The 22,481-nt window shown below is 42.5% G+C and overlaps 3 protein-coding genes across 12 annotated transcripts; 1 reads left to right on the top strand and 2 right to left on the bottom strand.

Moving 5' to 3' along the window:
* Positions 1-658: 658 nt before the first annotated feature.
* On the top strand, positions 659-2,757 carry LOC113707859 (ubiquitin-like protein 5). Its single transcript, XM_027230224.2, has 2 exons — positions 659-1,002; positions 2,541-2,757. The coding sequence occupies exon 1, from the start codon at positions 747-749 to the stop codon at positions 966-968; it is 222 nt and encodes a 73-aa protein (XP_027086025.1). The 5' UTR covers positions 659-746; the 3' UTR covers positions 969-1,002; positions 2,541-2,757.
* Positions 2,758-3,204: 447 nt separating this feature from the next.
* Positions 3,205-4,312, bottom strand: LOC113707854 (probable carbohydrate esterase At4g34215). The gene has a single exon (XM_027230211.2). It carries the CDS (start codon positions 4,174-4,176, stop codon positions 3,364-3,366), a length of 813 nt encoding a protein of 270 aa, XP_027086012.1. The 5' UTR covers positions 4,177-4,312; the 3' UTR covers positions 3,205-3,363.
* Positions 4,313-10,097: 5,785 nt separating this feature from the next.
* LOC113707810 (auxin response factor 18-like) lies at positions 10,098-15,027 on the bottom strand. 10 transcript variants are annotated; one of them, XM_027230156.2, is made up of 6 exons: positions 14,921-15,027; positions 14,245-14,378; positions 12,817-14,068; positions 10,827-11,710; positions 10,635-10,697; positions 10,098-10,422 (listed from the first exon to the last, which is right to left on the bottom strand). In XM_027230156.2, exons 3-6 carry the CDS (start codon positions 13,921-13,923, stop codon positions 10,341-10,343), a joined length of 2,136 nt encoding a protein of 711 aa, XP_027085957.1. In that variant the 5' UTR covers positions 13,924-14,068; positions 14,245-14,378; positions 14,921-15,027; the 3' UTR covers positions 10,098-10,340. The 10 variants fall into 10 exon arrangements, with proteins under 10 accessions (XP_027085957.1, XP_027085998.1, XP_027085948.1 ...); XM_027230197.2 differs by having other exon boundaries at positions 14,312-14,378; XM_027230147.2 differs by having other exon boundaries at positions 14,497-15,011.
* Positions 15,028-22,481: the final 7,454 nt, after the last annotated feature.

Raw genomic sequence — 22,481 nt, 5'->3', positions numbered from 1 at the left:
TAAATTTTAAAATAAAATTATTTCATCTAATAAAAGAATTTATAAAATAATTACCAAAAAAGAATGCCAAGTAATTTTAGCAACAAAAAAATTATTATCAAAAATTTCAAATGTATGCGAGATGCATATGAGCCATATTTCACCACATTTGCATCTTACGTATTGTTATTGATGTTTATAATTTGAGGAAGAATATATTCAATAGTAGTGAAGTTTCAAATTTGTAGAAGTAGAATTTTTTTTTGGGAACATTTTTATTTCTTCAAAAGAAACATTGCATCACAAAAAATGCGTTATGAGAAACTTCGAAAGTGAAAGAAGAATCAAGCAAAATGAAGTTAGGGTAAAAGTGAAGCTTTAGACATTTTTAAAGAGTACAAATTGATATGACTTAATAGATGAGGACAGTACAATTAAAAAAAAAAAAAAAGAACATTAGGGAAGAATGTGAAAGTAACACCAAAAGTTAGAGAAGCTTGCTGTAGTTATTCTTTGCCGTATAGGCTTAGCTAATAAACCAATATCCACGAACAAAATTTTTTAAAATCAACTGCCAAACTTCGCTTATTGAAAGTACAAAACTGCCCATGGTACTTCCTAGAATATTATTATTATTCCCGAAATTTCAATTCCATCTCTCTATATAAAAGGGTGACTTGACCAGCAGGATTCAGAATTGCGATCATCCTGAGCAGAAGATAGCTTTAGGGTTAGGGTTTGCAGGGAACCGCTGACAAAAAAAGAAGATGATCGAGGTGGTGCTGAACGATCGGCTGGGGAAGAAGGTCCGAGTGAAGTGCAACGAGGATGACACGATCGGCGACCTGAAGAAGCTGGTGGCAGCTCAGACTGGAACTCGAGCCGATAAAATCCGTATCCAGAAGTGGTACACCACCTACAAGGACCATATTACCCTCAAGGATTATGAAATCCATGACGGCATGGGCCTCGAGCTCTACTACAATTAGATCATCCTTATCCCTATGTCATTGTACTTTACTTGTAAGTTCTAGTTCGAATTCGCTATTGATGGATCGTCTTCTCGGTTCTGATTTTGTCTGAAATTTTAATGCTACGTTTCAACGGTGGATGTTTCTAAGATGATATTCTCTTAGTAAAATTGCGTATTTGTACTTTTTTCTTCGAATTATTGGATTTTTTTTATTAGATAATTAGCTTTTGCGCTGTTCTTGAAGCTTTAAGTTAAATGAGCTTTGGCAATTTTTTAGAATTGGCATGATTTGTTTTGCGAAATTTAGGTCTGGCGTGAGTTGGAGTGTCAATCATGATTATCTTGGGTTATACATGAGCTGTATTTGGGTAGCTTGCCCATGTGTTTTAATTGATGTATTCTGTAATCAATGGGTAGTATGGAACTTGCAGTTATGTTTAATTGTTGTCAGGCTATTACCAGTCGTTAGCGTTATTTGTGGATATTGTCCGTATTGTGCTTGGGCTTGCGTTTCTATTAGGCTGTGCAACATCATTGCAATGATTGAACAGGCCAAGAAGATCAGTTGGGGTTGGGGGATGATATTTTTCATGTGAATATTCTCGTTTAACATGAGGAAAGAAGTCAAACCATCGAAACATACTCGCAATCTGTATATCTGATAAAGGTCTTTCTAACGGTTATCGAGGGTCATGGTTAATGAAGGTCATAGCTAGTTGCCTTGAGGTGGAATGTTGCATCAACACCTGGCTCTCGTGCTGTTATTTTAGAAATTAAGCATGCATTCACTTGTCCAAAGTGGTCTAGTACTTGTAGCTTTGCTTTATGAGCATCATTAAGTTTTTCCCCCTTTTTCTGTGTCCGTTCCCTTAGAGGGATATCGTTGTAGAGGTTCTGAACAAAGGCAGAGCCCAATATGCGGGTTGCATGGGTGTAGATTTCTCTCTGTGTGTCTTTGAATTTTGTTTCTGTGCTATGTATAAATTTTTTGGCTTCTAATTTTGCTTTTAAACTCTTAAAAGCTAAAGGATTTTGAGAAGATGGTGTTCTTGGCATTTCATGGAGGTGATTTTTGGTGAGACGGGGGTTTTGGGTGTAATTGAAGTTAATAACTTGGTCCAAATTACATACTTCGATGACTACACGTCTTCACTTTTATCTTTGTCTATGTGAAGTTGTTCCTATTCTTTAACTACCGCTGAGGTGCTCTTGTCACTTTGTGTATTTTGTGCTACCATTTTAACTTTTCAATTCTTGTTTATGCTAGATATGCCTAGCGTACTTGGGTTCTAAGTGTGAAAACCAGATAACAGTAGTATTTATTGTCTTAGATGCTTCTCATAATCTGAAGAATAGTTGTTTGGAAGTAGGGTTCGAATGAAATGTAGATGTGACCTGAAAAGTGTTTCTTGCTCTGTTACATCTGTTTTTTTGATAAAAGCTTCAGGATCTGTTTGATGAGATGCATACGCTTGTGTTTTTGCCAAGTTAACATTAAAGCTTTATGTAAACTGACCATGGTACTCCATGACGTTTGTATCCCATTAAATGCTTTGGTATTTTAAGTATTGTCTTTTATGGCCTGCAGGTGTATTCTACTGCAATCAGAAACATGGAATGGATCTTATGCAAAGCATTCTCCTCGAGAAAAAGATATTGATGTTAGTAGCTTGTGTGGGTCGTCAACTCGTCATATGCTAAAGAACATATGAAAACTCTGGCCGCTGCGTGAATTGTGTGACTAATAACTTGTCTAATACTGCATTGTGCTCGTTCAGTGTTTTTCATATACTTATTTTTGTCGATGCTTTGTTGTGATTATTGAGCTGTTATGTTGAAGGTAACAACAGGCTTGGGTTCCCCAACCCCACCCCTATCACTCCCCTCATAGCGAAAAAAAGGAAAAAAGAACAAAAGAATTCCGGTCACAGATTGATAAACAAGAAAGGGAAAAGGAGAAAAATGGAATGGAGAATAATGCTATATAGATTTTCTTTCACTTCGTCGGTTCGTGTTTCGGTGTTCCAGGACAAATATAAACCCATATGGCAAATATAAACCCACAACATCTGCTTCGTGCTTTCTCGCTCAGTTTAAATGCACACATTGCATGAGGGATGGTTGAATTGCAGAGTTGTATCTTCTGTATCCAACTATTAGAGTTTTGACTCTGTTCTGCTAGATTCATGCAAACTTAAGAACAAACTCGAAAAAGAAAAGAGAAGAGTAACACTTAGCGGACTCAACTGGTATGCTCGAATGAAAATCGGGAGTAAAATTCCAAGCACATCTTTAATGCAACAAAAGGAAAAAGGATGTGGATAACATTCTCAGTTTTATAAAGCTGACTAAAGCATGATAGACGATGCCTGGCACCTCCTCGTTTTCGAGCTAAAATTAACATATTTGATTCATCCAGTAGCAGCAAAAGCATGGGCGAATATGTCACCAAGCTGGACCTGCGCCGGACTACTAAGGTGCAAGTTATCCGGCTCCATTGGCAACCCTTTGGCATCAATAATTTTCACATTTCGAAGGTGAACTCCAAACTGAGCTTGTCTTACTGCATCAATGTAAGGCCCTTGTCCTGATGCCAGTGCGACCTGAATGATCGGGAGTTCTGGTAATTTGAGATCAGCACGCAGATTTGTGAAAAATCTTTCCAATCTCATCTTGTACAATGATGCATCCTGTGGATTGTTAGTATCACTTTCACCTTGATACCACAGAAGTGCTCGGATTCTAAATCTACCACCAGCTTGCAGGGCGGCTGCGGCTGCGGCCCTCCTCAGTAGCTGGTTGTAGAGGTAGGTGCCACGGCCCCACTCGCTAATCTTGGTACCCATCCTACTTCCGACGGCGCAAGGGACCAAACCAATCACCCCAATTCTGGGATTCAGATTCAGCAACGAATTGGCGAACACCATTCCTGGTCCAATCCCACATGTTGCATTCACATCTATGTCCCTGTGCAGGGGCTCCTGAGCCTCCATCCAGCTTAGTCCAGCACTAAGCCTGAGAATCTTGGACGGTTTGGGTTGGCACTCAAGAGGCACGACGCCGTCCCAGGTGCCGTTCATTACGCCGCCTCTGCCGGACATGTTGCTTTGTCCGGCCAATAAGAAGATGCTGCGAACTCGTGAAGGATAGCCAGTGGTGTTTAGGTTTTCAGTGCCCACCAGCTGGGCATATGCCAAAACCATCAACCAAACAAATGCAAACATCTCTTCACAGAGGGGTGCAGCAAGGAATCAAAGAGACCTCTTATTTGCCCTGAGGGGATTTTGACCAAAAGAGGCTCGACCTAGCTGTCCACTTTCTAGATACTAGGCCTCTAGGCATATTATGGAAAAACCTAAAGATGTCACCCACTCTTTCTTACGGTGGATTTATTTAAAATTTAATACAAACTTTGGTAGGATTGTTTTGTATGCAACGAGACAAACCTCGTGATATCGTGATGTCAATATGTGGAACATCCTGGAAGAGATTAGAGATTGGTGGTTTGCAAATTGCAGATTCTCCAGCTAGGTCCATCAGCCGACAAAAGCTTCTAATTATTTGAGGTACATCAGTCATCACAAGGACGAGTGAAACGCGGTTTTATTAATGAATAATGGCTTATTTGGATCTAACTCTTGCTCTTGATAGTCGATAGAGCTTCTAAGTCACTTTGCCACGGGATAGAGTTTATCGACTCTTTAGTATACCCTTAAGAACACGGAATCCAGGCGATTTATGTATAGAAAATTTTTCACATACACAACTGTAATAAAGTTTTTGAAAAACAATCCAAAAAACACGGATATTCTTGGGCTAGTTCTACTTCTATTTCCAAGACAAGTGTCCTTTGTCTTTACATATTTTTTTAACTTTACCCAATTGCTAACTCTTATCAGATGACAAAATTTTAGAAACATAATGAAATAAACGTGCATCCAGTGAAATGTAAGGGAAGGTAAGTTCGAGAGGAGCCACTAGCCATTTGGTCCGGTGGTCATCCCCTTCTTTGGGGATGCTGGAGGTTAGGGATTCAACCCTTACCTCCCACAACTTGTCACTCTACGTGACTGGTCTTTGTTCCCGCGGGGTAGCTCGAGCGGTCCGCTCCCCCTCCTTAAGGTATGGCGACCTTCCTGACTTGTCCAGGGTTCGAGTCTCGCTGTTAACGTGTTCGGTGTGGAGTGGGGCCTCCTCTCCCGGGCCGCAGGGGATTAGTCAGGCCCCGTAAAGATTGACCCAGACACCCCTGTGTCGACCAAAAAAAAAAAAAGTTCTAGAGGACAATGAAGTATCAGATGGATCAAAAGTAGCCCACCATGGAGGGCTGCTACATTAAAACTAGCAGTAAAAATAAACAGGTAAATAGGACTCGTTACCCCAGTCAGCCAAAGTATGCTCAGTGTTACCCCTTATCCCTTGTGTCCTCCCTCCCCTTAGTATAGAGTAAGAGTAGGCGTAGTATAGAATCTATTGCATGCAACAAAAAAAAAAAAAAAAAAAAAAGTGGTTAAGTAGGCCAATTCTGATGGGCTGAACTGCTCTATAAAGAATTGGGCCAGCACAGTGGATTGAACACGGGCTAGTTCGTATGGCCCTGCCGTTGCCTCTTTTACCCAAACATGTCCTAGATACTGTAGCAGATAACTTTAGCCGCTAAAAAACAATCAGACCTTTCTGCACTCGTAAAAATCGCAGTCGTTCTCCAAGCTGACAACTAAATCTTGACCGTACACGTATGATAAAAATGACCTCTGAGATCAATTGGTCCTGCACGTCAACGAACAATGGGTGCAACTCCTCGTCGGTTTAATTCGAACTCGACAGCGACGAAAGATAAAGTTGAGCGGGGTCCACCTTACCCATTTGCCATGTCATCTTCAAATCTATGTCCTTTCCCTGGAAGGGTATTGACTTTTCATTATTAGTCGGTTGAACCACAATCAAACAAATTTTATCAATTGTATTATTGTATCACCACCATCTTTTTAAACTTTTGATAGATAACACGGGTATAAGATTTTTGCTTCTGTAAAAGGAGGAGGAAAGAAAAAAAAGAAGAAGAGGAAGAAACAATTAAACCTCACCAAGCCATCAAGCATGCTGATTGGACTGGTAATAAATCATTTGCCTGGTACGGAGCTTTCTTATAGTCAGGAGAAAGTTGTTTAGCCACCTTTTTTTTAGCAAAATATGTCTATTTTGAAGATAGACTTGTTAATACTATTACTAAATGGTACGAGGAGTGGAAGTTAAAGAATCAAAATTTACTAGCCAACTACTGAGAGTATTATGGTGTTTGGTGTGCGATGCGTGAAAATTATTATTATTATTATTATTTTTATAATTTTGGAGTTGTTTTGAAAATACACATTTACTGTAGCATTTGGAATGTGAAAAACAGTTTTAAAAAAAAAGAGGCAAAAACAAGGAATTCAAACGGACCCTACGTTTTCTGTGAACATGTTTTTTACTTATCTTTTTATCGCACGTACGTCAAATTGTTACAGTACATTTTTCTATAAAAACTCCAGAAACTAACAATTCGAACGGGATAGGTATATAAGAATTGGTTTGATTTTTGGGTTTGTTTCTTCATACATCAATCACTCAGCTATAAAAATGGTTTGACACTAGAATGGCTTATTAAAAAGCAGTTGGTGTTTAGGAGTACTTGAATTTGGTGAATGTCTTGAATAGTCTTCTTCTGTGATGGATACAATCTGTCATAGGAGCATGTAGAAACGTGAAAGTAATTAAAAAAAGTGCTTGGCCCAAAAAAAAAAAAGAAAAAAGAAAAACAGTAGAGATGCATCTCTGCAAATTATAACCACATTTTGAATGGATTTGTTCCAATTGGACAAAAAACACTTTTAAATTCTAGAATTTACAATCAGAAGATAAATGTGCGGCTACCTTATATTAATCAAAGACTATTGACTTATCTTTTTTATCTGTTGCATCAAAGTCAATGATCGTTATGGAAAATCAGAAATCATATCTAGAATGTCTCTACTCTCTCTTTTCGTCACTAAAGACACTTTTTTTTCCTTCATTTTAGATACACCTATTAAGCAATGAGCTCACAAATAGGATTTAGTGCCTCAACCATTTTAAAACATTTCAAAAAGTCCATCTCAGGAAAAAATTTTCAATCGAAACGCCAAAAAAAAAAAAAAATCACAGTAGTGATAACTACCTAGAAAAGAACAACAACGTGTATTTGTAAGAATTCTTAATTTCCAAGGTAAAAAAATTCTTTTGGGACTTCGGATTTTGATGGAAAAAAAAAAAAAAAAAAAGATAGCGAAAGACAGAGAAGAAGAACATGATGCAGCTATCCCCAAGCCTGGTTTTGGGATTCCTTATCAAAATTTGAATGTGAATTCGTACTAGTTTTTAAGTCTACACAATTCTTGGATCTTGTGTGAAGTACATAAATTAACGTGAATTCCAAAACCACACGAAAGTGCTACTAGTAGCATATTCAATACTAGTTGTTCCTTGAATTCAATGCTATTATTATCTACTGACTTTCGTGCAGCCGAAATAGTTTCTACTAAGTATCAGTAGTATTAGTTGGTTGGGCAATGTTTAACTCTGTTCCTAGGGTTTAATGACTAATGAGGCAATGGTTGAACACAGGCTAGAGGACGGCATTTTTCTTTTTTAGGAGGATTAGGACGGCATTTATAGGATCAAGTATAATTAGTAATGTTAATGTGGGTTTTAATTAGGGAAGACAAGTAGTAGAGCTAGAACTTTTATTTCATCAATTTTAGCCCATGTATAGTACGCCCTATCCAGCCATTCATTCATCATGCTCTTTTGCCTAGTTTACTATGTGTTCTTGGTGAATTTTCACAAACGGAATTTAATTGCAACACCCCCATAATTTAAAATCCTACCTAGTGCATCCCCAACCTAAATTGAAAGGAAAGGCTTTTTAAAGAGAGTGAGTGAGTATTCAATTCCATTTATTTGTCTCTGGACTTGTGTTTCTGATTTGATGATCTGGTGATCACGATAACTGGTGGGTAAACAAAAAAAAAAAAAAAAAAAAAGGATTTGATGTTGAAATAGAAAATGAAAGTCTAAGGGATATCAGTCGCATTAAAGTTATGAACTCTCAACCCTTAACAGAAGTTTCTGTTTTTGTTTGCATTATTAACTCACCAAATAAATTTACAATAACATAGGGCAAGCGCTGTGGTTGGAATGTTAGAATTCCAAAATCTGCATGTCATGTCCATGACAGAAAATTATAAAAATGAGAAGGTACTTCCACCAAAATCCAATCATGAAATGATAATGGAAAGAAAAGGAACTCTCAATGATTCTTGAAAAAAAAAAATTAGTGCAGCATTTTTTTTTATAATGTGATGTATGTGATATAAAATGGTAATTAAAAACATTAAAAAGAGGTATATTGAAAAACGTGTTTACGATGCAAGCAAATTTTTTTTGACAAAAAATCACAATCCAAACACATAATTATAACTTTATTATAAAATCTTTTTTAATTAATTATTTTATTTCACATACATCATATATTACAGTAATTATTTCAGATGATATTTTAAAAAATCTCCTGTCCAGACATAATGGCTAAGATTCGTTACTTGGGAATAAAGTACTTGAGAATTTTCAACTCATACTCTATTGCCGTATGAAAATTGAAATGAAATTATGAACATGACTGAGCAACAACCTGTTCAGATGGAAAAAAAAGGTGGAAGCAAACATAAAATACGCAACAAATTCATTCATCCGGGTGTGGATGGAGCACAAGTCCATGATACTCGGGTTTTGGAACTGAAAACGAAGTAGGAAAGTTTTGTTCCTTTGAATGTGTTTCGTCATCAAGTACTAATTCTATAATTGATCACAGATCAGGTTTGAATTGAAAGCGTGATCATGTCTATTTATGGACACACGTAATAAGAGATGAGATTGAAGATGACGATCACAATTCAAATTTGAATTGAAATTGTAATCATATCTATAGACGGACACACGTAATCAGAGATGAGATTAATTGGAATCGTGATCATGTCAATCGACGGACATGCAGTAAGAGATGAGATTAAAGAAAACGTTTAATTGTTCCCATTAGCCCACAGGGCCTCCATCGAGCTCCAAAGAAATCAGACAAAAACATGATCGGACCTCTAGACTGTTCCTTTACTCTCTCTCTCTCTCTCTCTCTCGGGGCTTGGATCCTTAAATTCAGCACCATAATTGAGTGGATAGATAGGCCTCCTCTTGCGTCAATTGGGAGGTGTTACAGGTTAATGGAGTTTTAGTCAAACAGGTTATTAATATCGGAGGATGAAGGTGAAGGCGTGGGGTGCAAAGGAGCAGGGGGAGTGAATAGACTCGGGCATCAAGGCGGCGACACGAGTGGGAACCGCACGTGAACTTTAACAGGAGATGACATCAAATTTGATCAAATCATTCAAGAAAGTTGAAACCAACACCTCACCATGGTTGGCTTTGTCATTTGTGGTCAATTTTGGGCAATAGTGTCCCACACCTCACGTGTGTGGGGGTTATTGCTGTTCTTCTTTTTCTTGCTTAGTTGGTGTTAGACTTTTGGAACGGCTAATCAATGAGGTTTTGTCACTTTTAGGTTTGTGGAGATTGTCAACATGTTTTCAAGTTGGGTTTTAGACCACGCCAGTTGCTAATATGTTTTTTTGGAGATGATGACCTGTATCTATTTGCCCCATGCCACAAGTTACGCATCAATACGTTACTAGCACACTACTAGTACTGTTTTATTGTTGATTTTATTTCCTTTTAGGTATCCTTTAGGCAAATTGGGAGCCAACTTCTTCGCACCAATTCAGACGCCGGCAGTGGATGTTTCTTTCCAAAGTTCGTCGGTAGAGCTTCTTAAGGATCTTCTCTTTAACTCGTTTCCTCGCTGGCTTTCTGCTCTCCTCTCTGTCTCATCAGGCACATATTCTTCTTCCAAGACCATGCATGAGCCCTTTTCATGCCACACTTGTTATTTACTTACCCATCAGATGTTAAAAACAAATATTGCTCATAGAGGACCGACAGATTCATGTTCAAGTCCGCCACAGAGAACACAAATTCACGTCAGTCAGTCATAATAGGCATTTTATGAACCTAGCCATATACCAAGACTCCACATTCATTGAACTGTAATAGTAGCTTAGCAATACACACAAGTACTACAAGTAAATTTCCTCCAAATGAGAGGTTTTTCCAAGCTACACAAAGAGTAGCTGCTCCTTAGTCAAACAAGAGTACTAGAACTTCATTTAAAGAAGTTCCTAATTACATAAAAAGTCAACAACGACAAGTATCTTGAACAACTGTCAACTTTTACTACATCAACTCTCCAAGCCGAACTGCACTATGCAAATATGCTCAGCGGTCCTGCCTGGTTTGAAGAATCTAGTCCGCGTTCAGCAGTCGGTAAACCAGTAAGCCATTTCCTGAAACAACACAGGATCCTTATTCCTTAAAAGGAATCGGTGCCAGAAGAGAAGCATAGCATAATGGAAATGGACTTGTCAAGAGGGCATTTGACGATTTAACAGATTTATAAGAAATGAATCTTCTAACGCAAGAAAATACGTGTCACAATATTAAAATTCCACCAGAATAAAGCATATGCAAGAAATTAACTCAAGAAACCAATGAGTACCTGCCAACACTATTGCCTGGATTCTTAAAGATTGTCAATCTTTTTGCAGTCCTCACAAACTCACTGTGTACAAATGGAGGCGATAAATCATAAAAATCACATCAATATATTCAAATATCTACACAACCTCTTAATTTTCAATGCTTTGCCATCAAAACAAAATATAAAAAGTAAAACGACGGAATCATTTACCTGAAAGATTCATCTCCAGTCTGTTTAAGGGCACCTGTTGCATCACGGTAGAATACATGGCCCTCCAACTCTGATCTCTCTATCATAAACATGCTTGTCAGCTTTTTGTATAGCTCTTCATATGAACCAAGAACGGAGAGATCAAGAGTCCTGCCAACATCTTCCGATTCCAAGAACACTTTGCAGTGACCAGTATCAAGGCCAAGTTCAGCTGCATGACATCCTTGATTCCAAAACAATCCAGTATTGGGCAGGCTATCCATGTGAACTTTTTGATCAAGTGAAACATCTTCTGCCTTCAATGATATCCCACATGCTGAACTTTTCCCTACTTGAGAAACTGCATCACTATTGTAGCCATGTGACATCTGCTGCTCAGTGAGTATTGGCTGACCAAAGAGTAAGAATCTAGGTGTCCTCACACTGGTGGTCTTTTCCAGCTTCTGACTAGAATTTCCCATGGTTAACAAGCAGGATATATCATCACTGCTATCTAAGTGGCCTCTTATGATGCCATCAGAGCTTTTAGCAAGCGGATCCAGCTGCTGGAAACTGGGGGATATCAGTCCCAAATGCATTTTGTTGCTAAGGTGGAGATCCGCTAATTGTACTCCAAGTTGAGCATGCCTGGCTCCCTGTATGCCTGCAGGAATGTTATCAGATAGACAACATAAAGGACTGCTTGGCCCAAGAGGGTTGCCTGAAAATGACGGCATTGGAAATTGGCCGTCAAGAGAAAAGTCCGAGTGCTGCAATAATCGCAACTTCTTCCTTGCTGGTGAGAATGGAGATAGATGAATAACGGGCATATTAGAGACCAATTCAACCAGCCATGGGCTGACGCGCTTGACATTTTGCAGCAAATCTGGCTCATCCCATGTCACCTGATAGATAGTTTCCAACAGGGAAAGGCGTAAAACTAATTGGGGGAAAAAAAAGAGACTTGCATATGTAATCAAGTTTGTCCTTCATATAAGCAAAACTTGGATTTAGCAACTCAGAAAGTTAAATTTCCAATGGGGAGTTCAATGGAGAGAGAGGACAAAAATTTCCAATGGGGAAAAAAAATTCCAATGCACTATCAGAAAATTCCCATTTTCTTTGAAGTAAAGTTATTCACCATAAATGACTATCGTACTGCATAACCACCATGCAGTTGAGGAATCAATATTTCATACATGCCAAGCATTTGATCATACTTTAGAACATCAAACAAAACCATATTTCCTCAAATATGGTAGGACCAGATGCTAAATCATTTTAAACACACCATCCAGCTTCAGCGTAGTGAACTCATAGTCACAGGGACACGGTATAGACACATGAAAGGAATAAATCACTGGAAAAAGTTCTTACCCACAAAACTGGGGAGAAAATTGTGAACAAGAAGACTACTAAATATGTACAGCATGTCTTCCCTGTCAGTCAGGTGCACACTTTGAATAATATCTATCAGACACCATGTGGCTTCTATACAAGATCTTACAGTTGCTACAAATCCAATCATTGAGCTATTCACACTCGATATGTTTTGAAGCATGTGAATTCTGATGGTGTCATAATTTGGCTCATTAAAACAGAGAACCTGAGTTGGCTTTTTGTTTTTTTTCCGTTGAACTGTTGTCAACAGGCATGTTATGCCATGCAATGCTATCAAACTTGCACAATGGCAAAAAGAATTCCAAAGATAGCTGTAAAGCATATCTGTGCAACCAAACTTAAATGCTATAATTCTGATAGTAACCCTCAAGGAATTAATGCACTGGCAAATTATCAGTTTTGAGTTTTTTTTTCCAGGGTTAACTGAACAGATATATAACCTTCCTCTTGCGCTACTCAAAAGGACACAAAGTTGACACTTGCATGGTATGCAGCTCACTTTGAACCAGTATTAAAGGTGATAATAAAAGAAAAGAAGTGTAACAAATAATGGCTAATAAGCTAATCGTATGTATGCAAATAGTAAGGCTATAAATGCAGAAAGTCTTACCTGGAGAAGTCTCCATGGAGAATTAGGCCAGCGAATCGGATCAGCAAACTGAACAGCAGCAATCGTTCCCATAAACCAGCTAATTCGCGAAGAATCCTCAGTTTCAAATGGCATCTTGAACCTCATCCCAGCACACCACTGGACCCGCATTGCGGAACTCACAGATGAAGCCTTGACAAAAAACTCCGGAGTACTAGCACGCGGGTAATACACAACGTCAAAAGGCTGCCCTTTCACAGCAAACGAAGCAGCTTCAATCACCGATTCAGCCCTCACTCTTCCCCGTCCCTTCAAAGCCCCACCACCATTGCCAGGTGAATTCAGATTTCCGGCGCTGCCAGTTCTCATCAGCTTATTTTCATCTTCTCTGAGAAACATAGAAAATCCTCCGTAATTTCCAGCTGCAGAATTCCACCCAGATGGGGACTCGGGGCCACCAATACCACCCCTCTTAGCTCTCCGAATCCCCACACATAGATCACCGCTTTCAGCCCTCAGAAACACAATGGAATCACCAGCAATTAACTTCTTCTGGTTCACAAAAGTGCTCCATCCCGTAGTCAACAAGTGCCTCCTCGGCGTCCCTCGGTAGATATGCCTAAACTTCCAAGTCTCCCCGTGAACATCCTTGGCCACAACAGTCTGAACGGGCGGATCAGCCGTGTAATCCAACCGCGGGAAAATCGTTTCAGCACAATACCTCGGGACTGAGAAACCCCCACCGTTATTGGCATCAGATTGGGTCAATGTTTTCGCAAAAGAAGCAGGCTTATCAGCTGACGAATCGGGCCCATTACCCCCCAAAACACCACCACCATCATCATCAAACTCATAACAACCCTCGTTGTTCCCAATCGGAACCAACCTAACTCTCGCATAAACCTCATCGGTCTCAGGGTCAGCCAAGAACTTGACAGCAGCAACCCTGCAGAGAATCAAAGGTTGGACTCTCGGCATGCCTGCAAAATCAACATTAGCGAGGGTATGCTCAGCATGGCCTTGTGGAAAATAATACACTCTGGAGTTAACCACAGGCATTTGGACCATCCCTCCAGCACAGGCATGCCATAACTGAGAATCCAAGCTTTTCTCCACCATCTCCTTCATATTAATTACCCCAAACTGCAATCCTTTTCAGGAAAAAGCTCTTTGGAGTTGAATGCACCCGACTAAACAACCACGGAAAACGCTACTACTATACTACTCCTTCATAAAAAAGGCTGCTCCTATTTCTCTTTGTTCTCAGTAAATGCTGTAACAAAATTCCCATCAACACGCATTAAAAGTCGGTAGTCCAAATTACAAAATCAAAACCAATGATTAATGAAAAAAAAAAAAATACAGCCACACATAAGAATACCCACAAAGAAAAAGCTAACACAAACACACGCACAAAGAGACAAGAACAACATATAAAGAAACTCTTACCAACGGCAAAAGAGGGCCTTAAAAGGAAAAGAAGAAACAGAGATCTATGGGAATTCAACCGGTCTACCTAGAACAGAGATCAGGGCAGAGAAATGGCAGTTCCAGTAGCATGTCTTCTTCATCATAAGGACAACCTAACCAACCAAAGAAAATAATTTTAAAAAAAAGGCACGAACCACAGTAAAATGAGAAACATCTTTAAAGAGAAGAAGAAGAAGAAAACAATTCCACAAGTTTCCTTAAAATCCTCACCCTCTTCTCAATCAAACGCTATAACCCCAAAAAAAAAATTCTCAAAAACAAAACCACCTAAAATATCTTTCAAGCCCCGTCAATTTCAATTTCAGTGTTATACCAACAACTTAATACGTAGAATGAGCGTTATTAACACTTCGGACGAATCTTTTGTTTGTATAAAATCACAACAATAAGTAAAAGTAATACTCGATATGGAGAAAACAGGAAGAAAGGCAGGAGGCCTTCGTACAGAAGAAGAAATGGGGAAAATGGCGGTGAAACCGGCAGCAATTCTTATTCTCTACTTGGTACTATTTGTAGCAGTACGCCTATAGATATATGTGTGCATATACATCTATATATATATATATATATATACCGGTGGTAGAGAAGAGAAAGAAGCAAGTGATGAAGAAGAAGAAGAAGACGACGATTGAACCTAGAGGGAAATAGAGAAGACAACACCCACTACCACCACCACCTCCTCACAGATATCCTCTCGCTTTTACACTGCTCTCACTCTCTCTCTCTCTGCGCCTTCTATATATATATATATATGTACCTGTATATATATGTACGTATGTATGTATGTATATATATATATAGCCTACTCTCTGTCTGTTTTTTTATTAATTAATAAAATATAAAATAAGTCTCTCGATTCACCCTCCGGGCCCCCACTCCCCACCCAAAAAAAAAAAAGAGCACACCAGAGACACGCACACACACACTAATGTTAAATTGCTAATAGGACTCACACATACTACTGCTAGCCTTCTCTTTCTCTCTCACACACTCACGCACTCAAGCAACGCACACAGCAGACACACGCAGAGAAATAGACAAAAGCGAAAGGGAGAGATTTTAATCCTATCCTGCTGCTAGTACTACGGAAGGGCGAGGGAGTAAAAATGTGATTCCCTCCGAGAATTTCACGGCCGAATCCCACTCTTTGCGTTTTTTTAAAAAAAAATTTTCTTTCTCTCTTTTATTTATTATTTATTTATACAGCCAAACGTACTCCTAAACGACGACGTTACCCGCATTTTCCCCCGCCAGCAGTCAAACGCTACAAAACAAATGACCAAACCAACTAATTCTGTGTTGTTTGTTATTACTCGGCTGATTTGTTGTTTGTCTGTTTCTTTCCATAATTTGGTACTGTTTTGTACTAATATATACACACACACACATATATATATATATATACATACACATACACATACGCTTTCTGTCTCTTTCCTCCAACCTTCTTGCTAAATGACAGACTATAAGCCTTATTAATTGATTAATCAGGTTAAATTATTAATTGCTGGGTCAGCCAAACAGGGCTTTTTTTTAAATTTAATATTGGTGGAGAGAATTTTCTGTCTGAACGAAAAAGGGATTTTCTTTTTTTTTTTTCCCCCTAAAGTACTACTAGAAGGGAGAAAGGTAAAATGAGTTAGTTGAGAAAATCTCGCGAGGGGAGGGGTGGGGGCGTATCGCGATGTCTTCGTGGTCGAGAGGATTACTAGAAGTTACTACTGCTAAAAATTGTTAGTAAAAGGAAGGAGTAAGCTCTCGTATCGCGAGATTTATGGGTTAACTCACTCTCACAGTCTTTTTGTTTTTTTTTTTTTTTTTACTGTAGGCGTAGGAGGATAAGAGCGCGCGTCGCGTGGCAATCCACTCTACACAGTAGTGTATATCTTTTGTTGTAAGACGGGCTTGGTTCTGTTTGCTCATTGTTGTACAGTGGAAAAAAACTGGTGAAATCTGAGGGTGCAGTAATTTGACTTGACAGAATTACCTTTGCATTTAACTAGGGGCGGTGGGATTTTGGATAAGCCTTTTTTGGAGTTGATTTTTGTTGTTGGAGGAGTTGGGAGTAGGAGTAGCACTGGTACAGCACAGCAGCAGTAGTATGGAGTAGCGTTGCTTTTGTCAGTTGAAACTGTGGGTTAAAACGTTTGAGAGGGTTGCATCCTTGAAATTCGAGTTGGGCCGGCAGAACAGGATTTCTTGACAGTACTTGTTCAAAAGGTTAAAAGCAGTGGTCCTTTTGAGTTCTGAGTCTGTTTTTTACCAGCTCCCTACCCCAAGCCTAAGCTGCTCGCATTTTTTACTTCCCCTCAGCTCATTGTTGTGCCCGTTTCACCACTTAAACTTAACTTATTCAGATTTTAACATATTCAGATACCTTTGATAATTAAAAATTAAAAATTTAAATTAATTAAATAACACTAAATTTTTAAAATAAAATTTATTCTAAAAAATAAGTGATAGTGTATTAAATTTAATACTTAACAAATCAACAACTTAATTGATTCAATTTTCATATTTCAGTTTTTATCAAATGCACACTTAAACTCCTTGATCCTTCTAGTAGTAGTGAGTTATTACTGCAGTAATTTTTTTTATATTTTGTTTCTTAATTTCTTACTCCTACCGAGCGACATATATTTGAATAAAAAATTATTTGAAATAATTACTGTAACACTGTTTACAAAAATGAGCAATAAAAATATGCACAAGCTACTTTCATGAACTGATGTTCGAACTTGTATAGAATTGCAATATGAAACACATAGTTGGCCTTTCTTTAAGTTACACCACGCTCGTTGAATTTGCTGTCAATTGTTGTCTTCTCGAATAGTTTTATGCATTTTTGTAAGTCTAGAATTTATAGAATGAATAAATAAATTATTTATATTACACAACAAATATGTAATAGTATTGCAAGCTTTCGAAAAACTTAGAAGCTATCTATTAGCGTACACAAATACATGTGTACGGGCGATGACTGGCGATCATGAACTCATATTCTACAATAGCCTTACTGTGTAATATACATGTGTAAAAAAAATACATGTGTACTGATCAATCGAGGCTTTTAATACCTCGAATAAATGAGTCATTCTAAGATGAATTTTTGGAATGATCAACCGAAACTTTTGATACCTCGAATAAATGAGTCATTCCGAGATGAATTATTGATGAAGGACAAATTGGCCGAGGTATTCTTTGGATCAGGTTAACTGAGATGGTCAAATAGCCGAGGTGGCTAAGGTATCCACAACATGCATGTGTAAATCATAAAGATTAATTTTTACAAATTAAAATCTAGTGTACAAAAAAAAAAGTGAATTATAAGATGATATGATATAGCTTTATCTAAAATTGATCATAGCTAACTGAAGAAGCACGGAACTTCCCCGAACCGAGCTGACCTGATTAGCTCGGCTTGATGGCGGAAAGAGCGCGTCCTAAGCCTGAAAGAAAGACAAGAAGGTGAACTGACAGGGGCCCCGAGGTTGTCCCCGAGGGCACTCCGACGGCCAAATTAGTTTTCCGGTGAATAAGGTTCACGGGAAGCAAACAGTCGAGAGTGGTTGCCCAGAGATTAGTGAGCCTACCGTCCGCAGTCGTTGTGTGTTACTGTTTATACCTGCTGAGGAGTCCGACCTCCGTACGTTTCGGGACTTGCCCTGGATAGCTCCCAATCCCGCGCGGAGGGGGATCCTCCCTGCCCTCTGCGGGATAGTTCTCTGGAGCCCCACGGAGCCCTAGCCGTCGTGCGACCTGGGCTGGTTCCCCATGGGCCCGGAGTCCAAGCCCAACTCAGATCGCCCTGGGCTGCCACGTGTACAGGCCCAGGATGGGGCCTCCGCACTAGCCCCCTAGATTAGGTCAGGCTCCCAGGCAGACCTGATCTACTCCCTTGCCACGTGGGAGCCCATCATCGCACTGCTCTGCCGCGGTCACCTCCGGTGCAGTGCTGACATTGGGAAGTGGCGTCCGCGTCCTTTCGGTTGTCGCGTCCCCTCGGTCTCCGTACCGCTATTAGATGTGTTCACATGGGACGGTTCAAATTCAAGCAACCGTTTCCCCCCCATTTGGCACCCTATAAATAGGCATTCCCAGACTTTCTCTAACTCTATTTGCCATTTTTTGCTTCCTTCGTGCACTTTTCAATTTCCGGCAACAAGACTTCCGGCTTCCGGCTTCCAGCGCCCAGGTTCCGGCGACTTCTCCATCCCTTTCTTCACTCCGATCACCAGTAAGTCCTTTCCCCTCTTCTTTCGCATTCCCTTTCCTCCTTTTGCCACCCCCTGCATTTTATGTCGGTTCACTCCGACGTCACTTCCACCGCATCCCAAACTCCGGTCCATCGTATAGCCACCAGAATCTTCATTTCCTCTTCGTCCTCGTCTTCACCTTCATCTTCCTCTTCACCATCTCCTTCTCCTTCTTCATATTCTGCTTCCAATCCCAATTTTTCCATTTCTGACTTGCTTGAGCCCATTGACGTCATGAGCTCTCCGTCTGCCCATCCTCCTTCTGCCCGACTCCTGGAGGAGGCAGTCGAGCTCGATGCCTTCATCGAGCACCAAGCCACTTCTGTCCCCTCCCCCAAGTCCCCACATAACTCCCCTGGCGGAGCCCAGGAGGGAGAGGGGGAGGACAGGGACTCCTCCGAGGGGACTCCTGCTGCCGAGCAGGGTGATGATCCTGAGTTCAACTACGGTCACCCCGACCGGGAGGAGACCACCATCTCGCCCGGGGCAGTGGCCGAGCTGGCCGCGTAATTCTCTATTCCTCCGGCCTTCGAGCCGCGAGCTGCCGGGCCCACCGACCGGGCTTGCCTTCCTCCCCCAGGCTTTGTAGCCGTCTACAAAGAGCAACTGGTCGAGGGGCTCCGACTCCCCATTCCTCCAGCCCTGGCCGAGATCCTGAGCTACTGGGGGCTCAGGATCACCCAGGTCCACCCTAACTCGATCAGGGTCATCTTCGGATTCTTGATCTACTGACAGATCTGTTCCATCCCCTATTCTCTCTCTCTCTTCCGTGCTACCTTCGCCCTCAAAGCTTCTCTTCCTGGGTGGTACTATATCTGCCGCCGCTCCGCCAACAACCGCGGCGGGAAGGGTGCCCAGGATCTCCTCTACGGGGTCCCCTCTTCCGTGAATAATTGGAATGGGGACTTCTTTTTCTTTAGAAACACCCACTTTCCCCCCAACGCGTGGAAGGTTGGGGGGTCGGGGATGACCCCTATCCAGAGGACCTGGACCCAGAGACCTTCGGCCAGCTGCTGGGCTCTGCGACGAAGCTGTACGCAGCCAAGTTCTCCACTGAGCAGATTTCCGCAGCCGGGCTGTTGGGGAGGCTGTCCGGGTTTCCCGGAGGGGTGGAGTTCCCCCCCGCCGACCGAGATACCTGTAATACTGCTCCTGTTCCCTTGTTATCTGTTGCCTTTTCCCCCGTATTTCTCTGACTTGTAGCACTAATCCGGCGGTGTTCTCTGCAGAGAAGAGGCTCTCCAGGCTGTTGGGCGCGCCAACCGAGGAGGTCGCCTCCACCACACAGCCGGAGGCGGCGAAGAAGGCCCCTGAGGCCTCTGCGACTCCTGGGGGCAGCTCGGCCCCCCAGAAGGAGGCCTCTCAAGCTCAGTCCCCCTCCAAGCAGGCCCCCAGCAAAAAGAAGGCCACGGGGCAGAAGAGGGGGAGAGATGACGAGCCTTCCCAGCCTGGGAAGAAACCTACGCAGGGCCCAGCACAGCGCCCTCTCCAGCTGACGTCTGGGGGCCCTGTTCACCTGGGGGTCGGCTCCGCGGAGGAGCACGCCCAGGAGAGCGCCCCCTGAGCTTGTGGCACTTCTGCCACGTGGCCCCCACGAAGCCGGGGCAGGCCCCCACAATGCACGATCCTCGGCGTTTCTGCCCGTCCTGGGAGCTCTCCGTTAATGACCGAGTTCAGTTCCCCGAGGTGGCTCGCGAGCTGGTCACGGGCTCAGTCCTTCCACGCGAGAAGAAGTGGATGGAGCTGGCCAGCCCGTCCGAGCTCCAGGACATGTACTACACCGCCCAGACCCAAGTAAGCCTCCCGCCTTAGGTCCCTTGGGCCCCTGCTTTTTCTCTGAATGGGGTTGGTAGTGTGCTAACTCTTACTTTCATTTCTTCAGGCCAACGCCGCCGGTGCTGCCCTGGTGACCCGCTTCTCCGAGCTGTCTCCCGACCTGGAGAAGATGAAAAAGAAGAATCGGGAGGCAGAGCAGAAGCTGGCCCAGGCCCTTAAGGAGGTAGACTCCCTTAAGGCCAAGCTGGGCCAGGCTGAAAAGGGGCTGGAGGACTCCCAGGTCCAGCTCGCCTCCACCCGGTCCGAGCTGGACCAAGAGAAGAAGGGCGTGGCGAAACTGAAGGAGGAGCACGCCATTGAGCTCTCCGGCACCTTCAGCCGGGAGCGCAAGAAGGCTGTCCGGGACTTCATCTCCTCCGATCAGTTCGCCGAGGACGTGGCCTGCCTCAACCAGCCCATCTTCCAGATCGGCGCCACGCGGACCCTAGACAAGGTGAAGGGCCTCGACCCACCCGATTTCAATTTGGCGGATTTCAAGGATTACAATCCTGCGGTCGAGGAGAAGCTGGACTGGCTCTTCGATGGGTACCGCAAGGGACAATCCCTGAAGGATCTGGTGGGAAGGAGCGATGTGGGGGCCGAGCTGGCGGAGCTCCCCCTGGAGGAGGAGGAGACTCCTGGCCGGGCTTCCGGGAAGGAGCCTGTGGCCTAAGGTAGCGGCCACTCCAGAAACCCTTTCCGTCCCCTTATAAGGACGTGACCATGCTCCAGTTGAAAATGCTCTTGAAGGTCCATCTTCCTTATAAGGATGTGACTACGCTCCAGTTGAAAATGCTCTTGATGGTCCATCTGAAACGGAAAGGCCCCCCCAGATCCTTTCTGACAGCCTTCTCCACCCTACCTCTCTACATGCTTAAAGTGTACCTTCAACTCCCACCTCCAAGCAGGTCGCCAGCAAGACGAAGGCGTAGCTAGGTCACCCTTTCCTTGTGTAGCTCGGTAGGTTTTGTAATAGATAGGCTGGAAGTTTTGTAATAGATAGGCTTTGAATGCATATACGAAATTCGAAGGAGATTTCCTTGCAATTTCTTCCTGCACCCCCCTGCAACAGCCAAAGCCGGGTGCCGACCTCTTGGGTCGAGCACCCAACGCATATCCCCGTTAATCTAACAACTAAATCATTAGAGGGAACCAGGTTGTCAAAACCCTGTGCCGACCTCCCGGGTCGAGCACCACGCCGTCCTACCAGGGCAACGTGCCAGCCTCTCGGGGCTGAGCACCAAATCCTTAAGAGTTTTTTCTGCCGACCTCCTGGGTCGAGCGTCAAGCCTCCTGGTGTTCGTGCCGACCTCCTGGGTCGAGCGTCGAATCTTGAATCCCATCAGACCAAAAATAGTCCGCTCCATGCCGATCTCTCGTGGCCGAGCGTCGTGCTCTCAGACTCCCCAACTTTAACCCTTGTCGACCTCTTGGGGTCGAGCGTCCACCTGGAAGCCTTAATCAGTGCCGACCTCTCGGGGTCGAGCATCTCACCTCGCAATGGCAATGGCGCCCACCGACCTCCTAGGGTCGAGCGTTGAATTTTCAGAATCCTTCAAAGCTTTTCAGTCGTGCCGACCTCCTGGGGTCGAACACTCCCGAATCCATTACTAACCCCTAGCCCCCCACTAGGACATTTAGTGAGGGAACGCTAAGTGTGCTAGTGTAAGATTAAAACTCCAAAGACAAACAAGTACAAATGAAATGGAAACTTGAAAGTCAAGCCTTTATTGAATGATGAAACTGAAATTCGAATTCCAAAGAATCAGACAACCGAAAATCCTGGTCTAACCTATGCTACAAACAGTCGCAGATTGGAGAAGTGCCAAGTGCGGGGTGCCTCTGATCCATCCATTTTGGCGAGTTTGCAGTACCCAGTTCGGCTTGCCTCTAAAACCTTGTACGGCCCTTCCCAATTTGGATCAAGCTTGTTGGAGCCATGTGCCCGACTGACCGAGTTCTTCCTTAGGACAAGGTCCCCTGGCTGGTACTGTATGGTCCTCACTTTGGCGTTATGATAGCGGGCGAGCTGACTTTTGTACTTAGCCATTCGTACCGCCGCTTCTTCACGCTTAGCCTCCAGCGTGTCCAAGTTGTACCTCAGCTCTTCCTCGTTGGTTGTCA

The sequence above is a fragment of the Coffea arabica genome, chromosome 1e (assembly GCF_036785885.1).
Source record: "Coffea arabica cultivar ET-39 chromosome 1e, Coffea Arabica ET-39 HiFi, whole genome shotgun sequence".
Taxonomy (NCBI): domain Eukaryota; kingdom Viridiplantae; phylum Streptophyta; class Magnoliopsida; order Gentianales; family Rubiaceae; genus Coffea; species Coffea arabica.
Note: the sequence above shows the minus strand (reverse complement) of the source record. Positions and strands in the feature narration are given on the sequence as shown.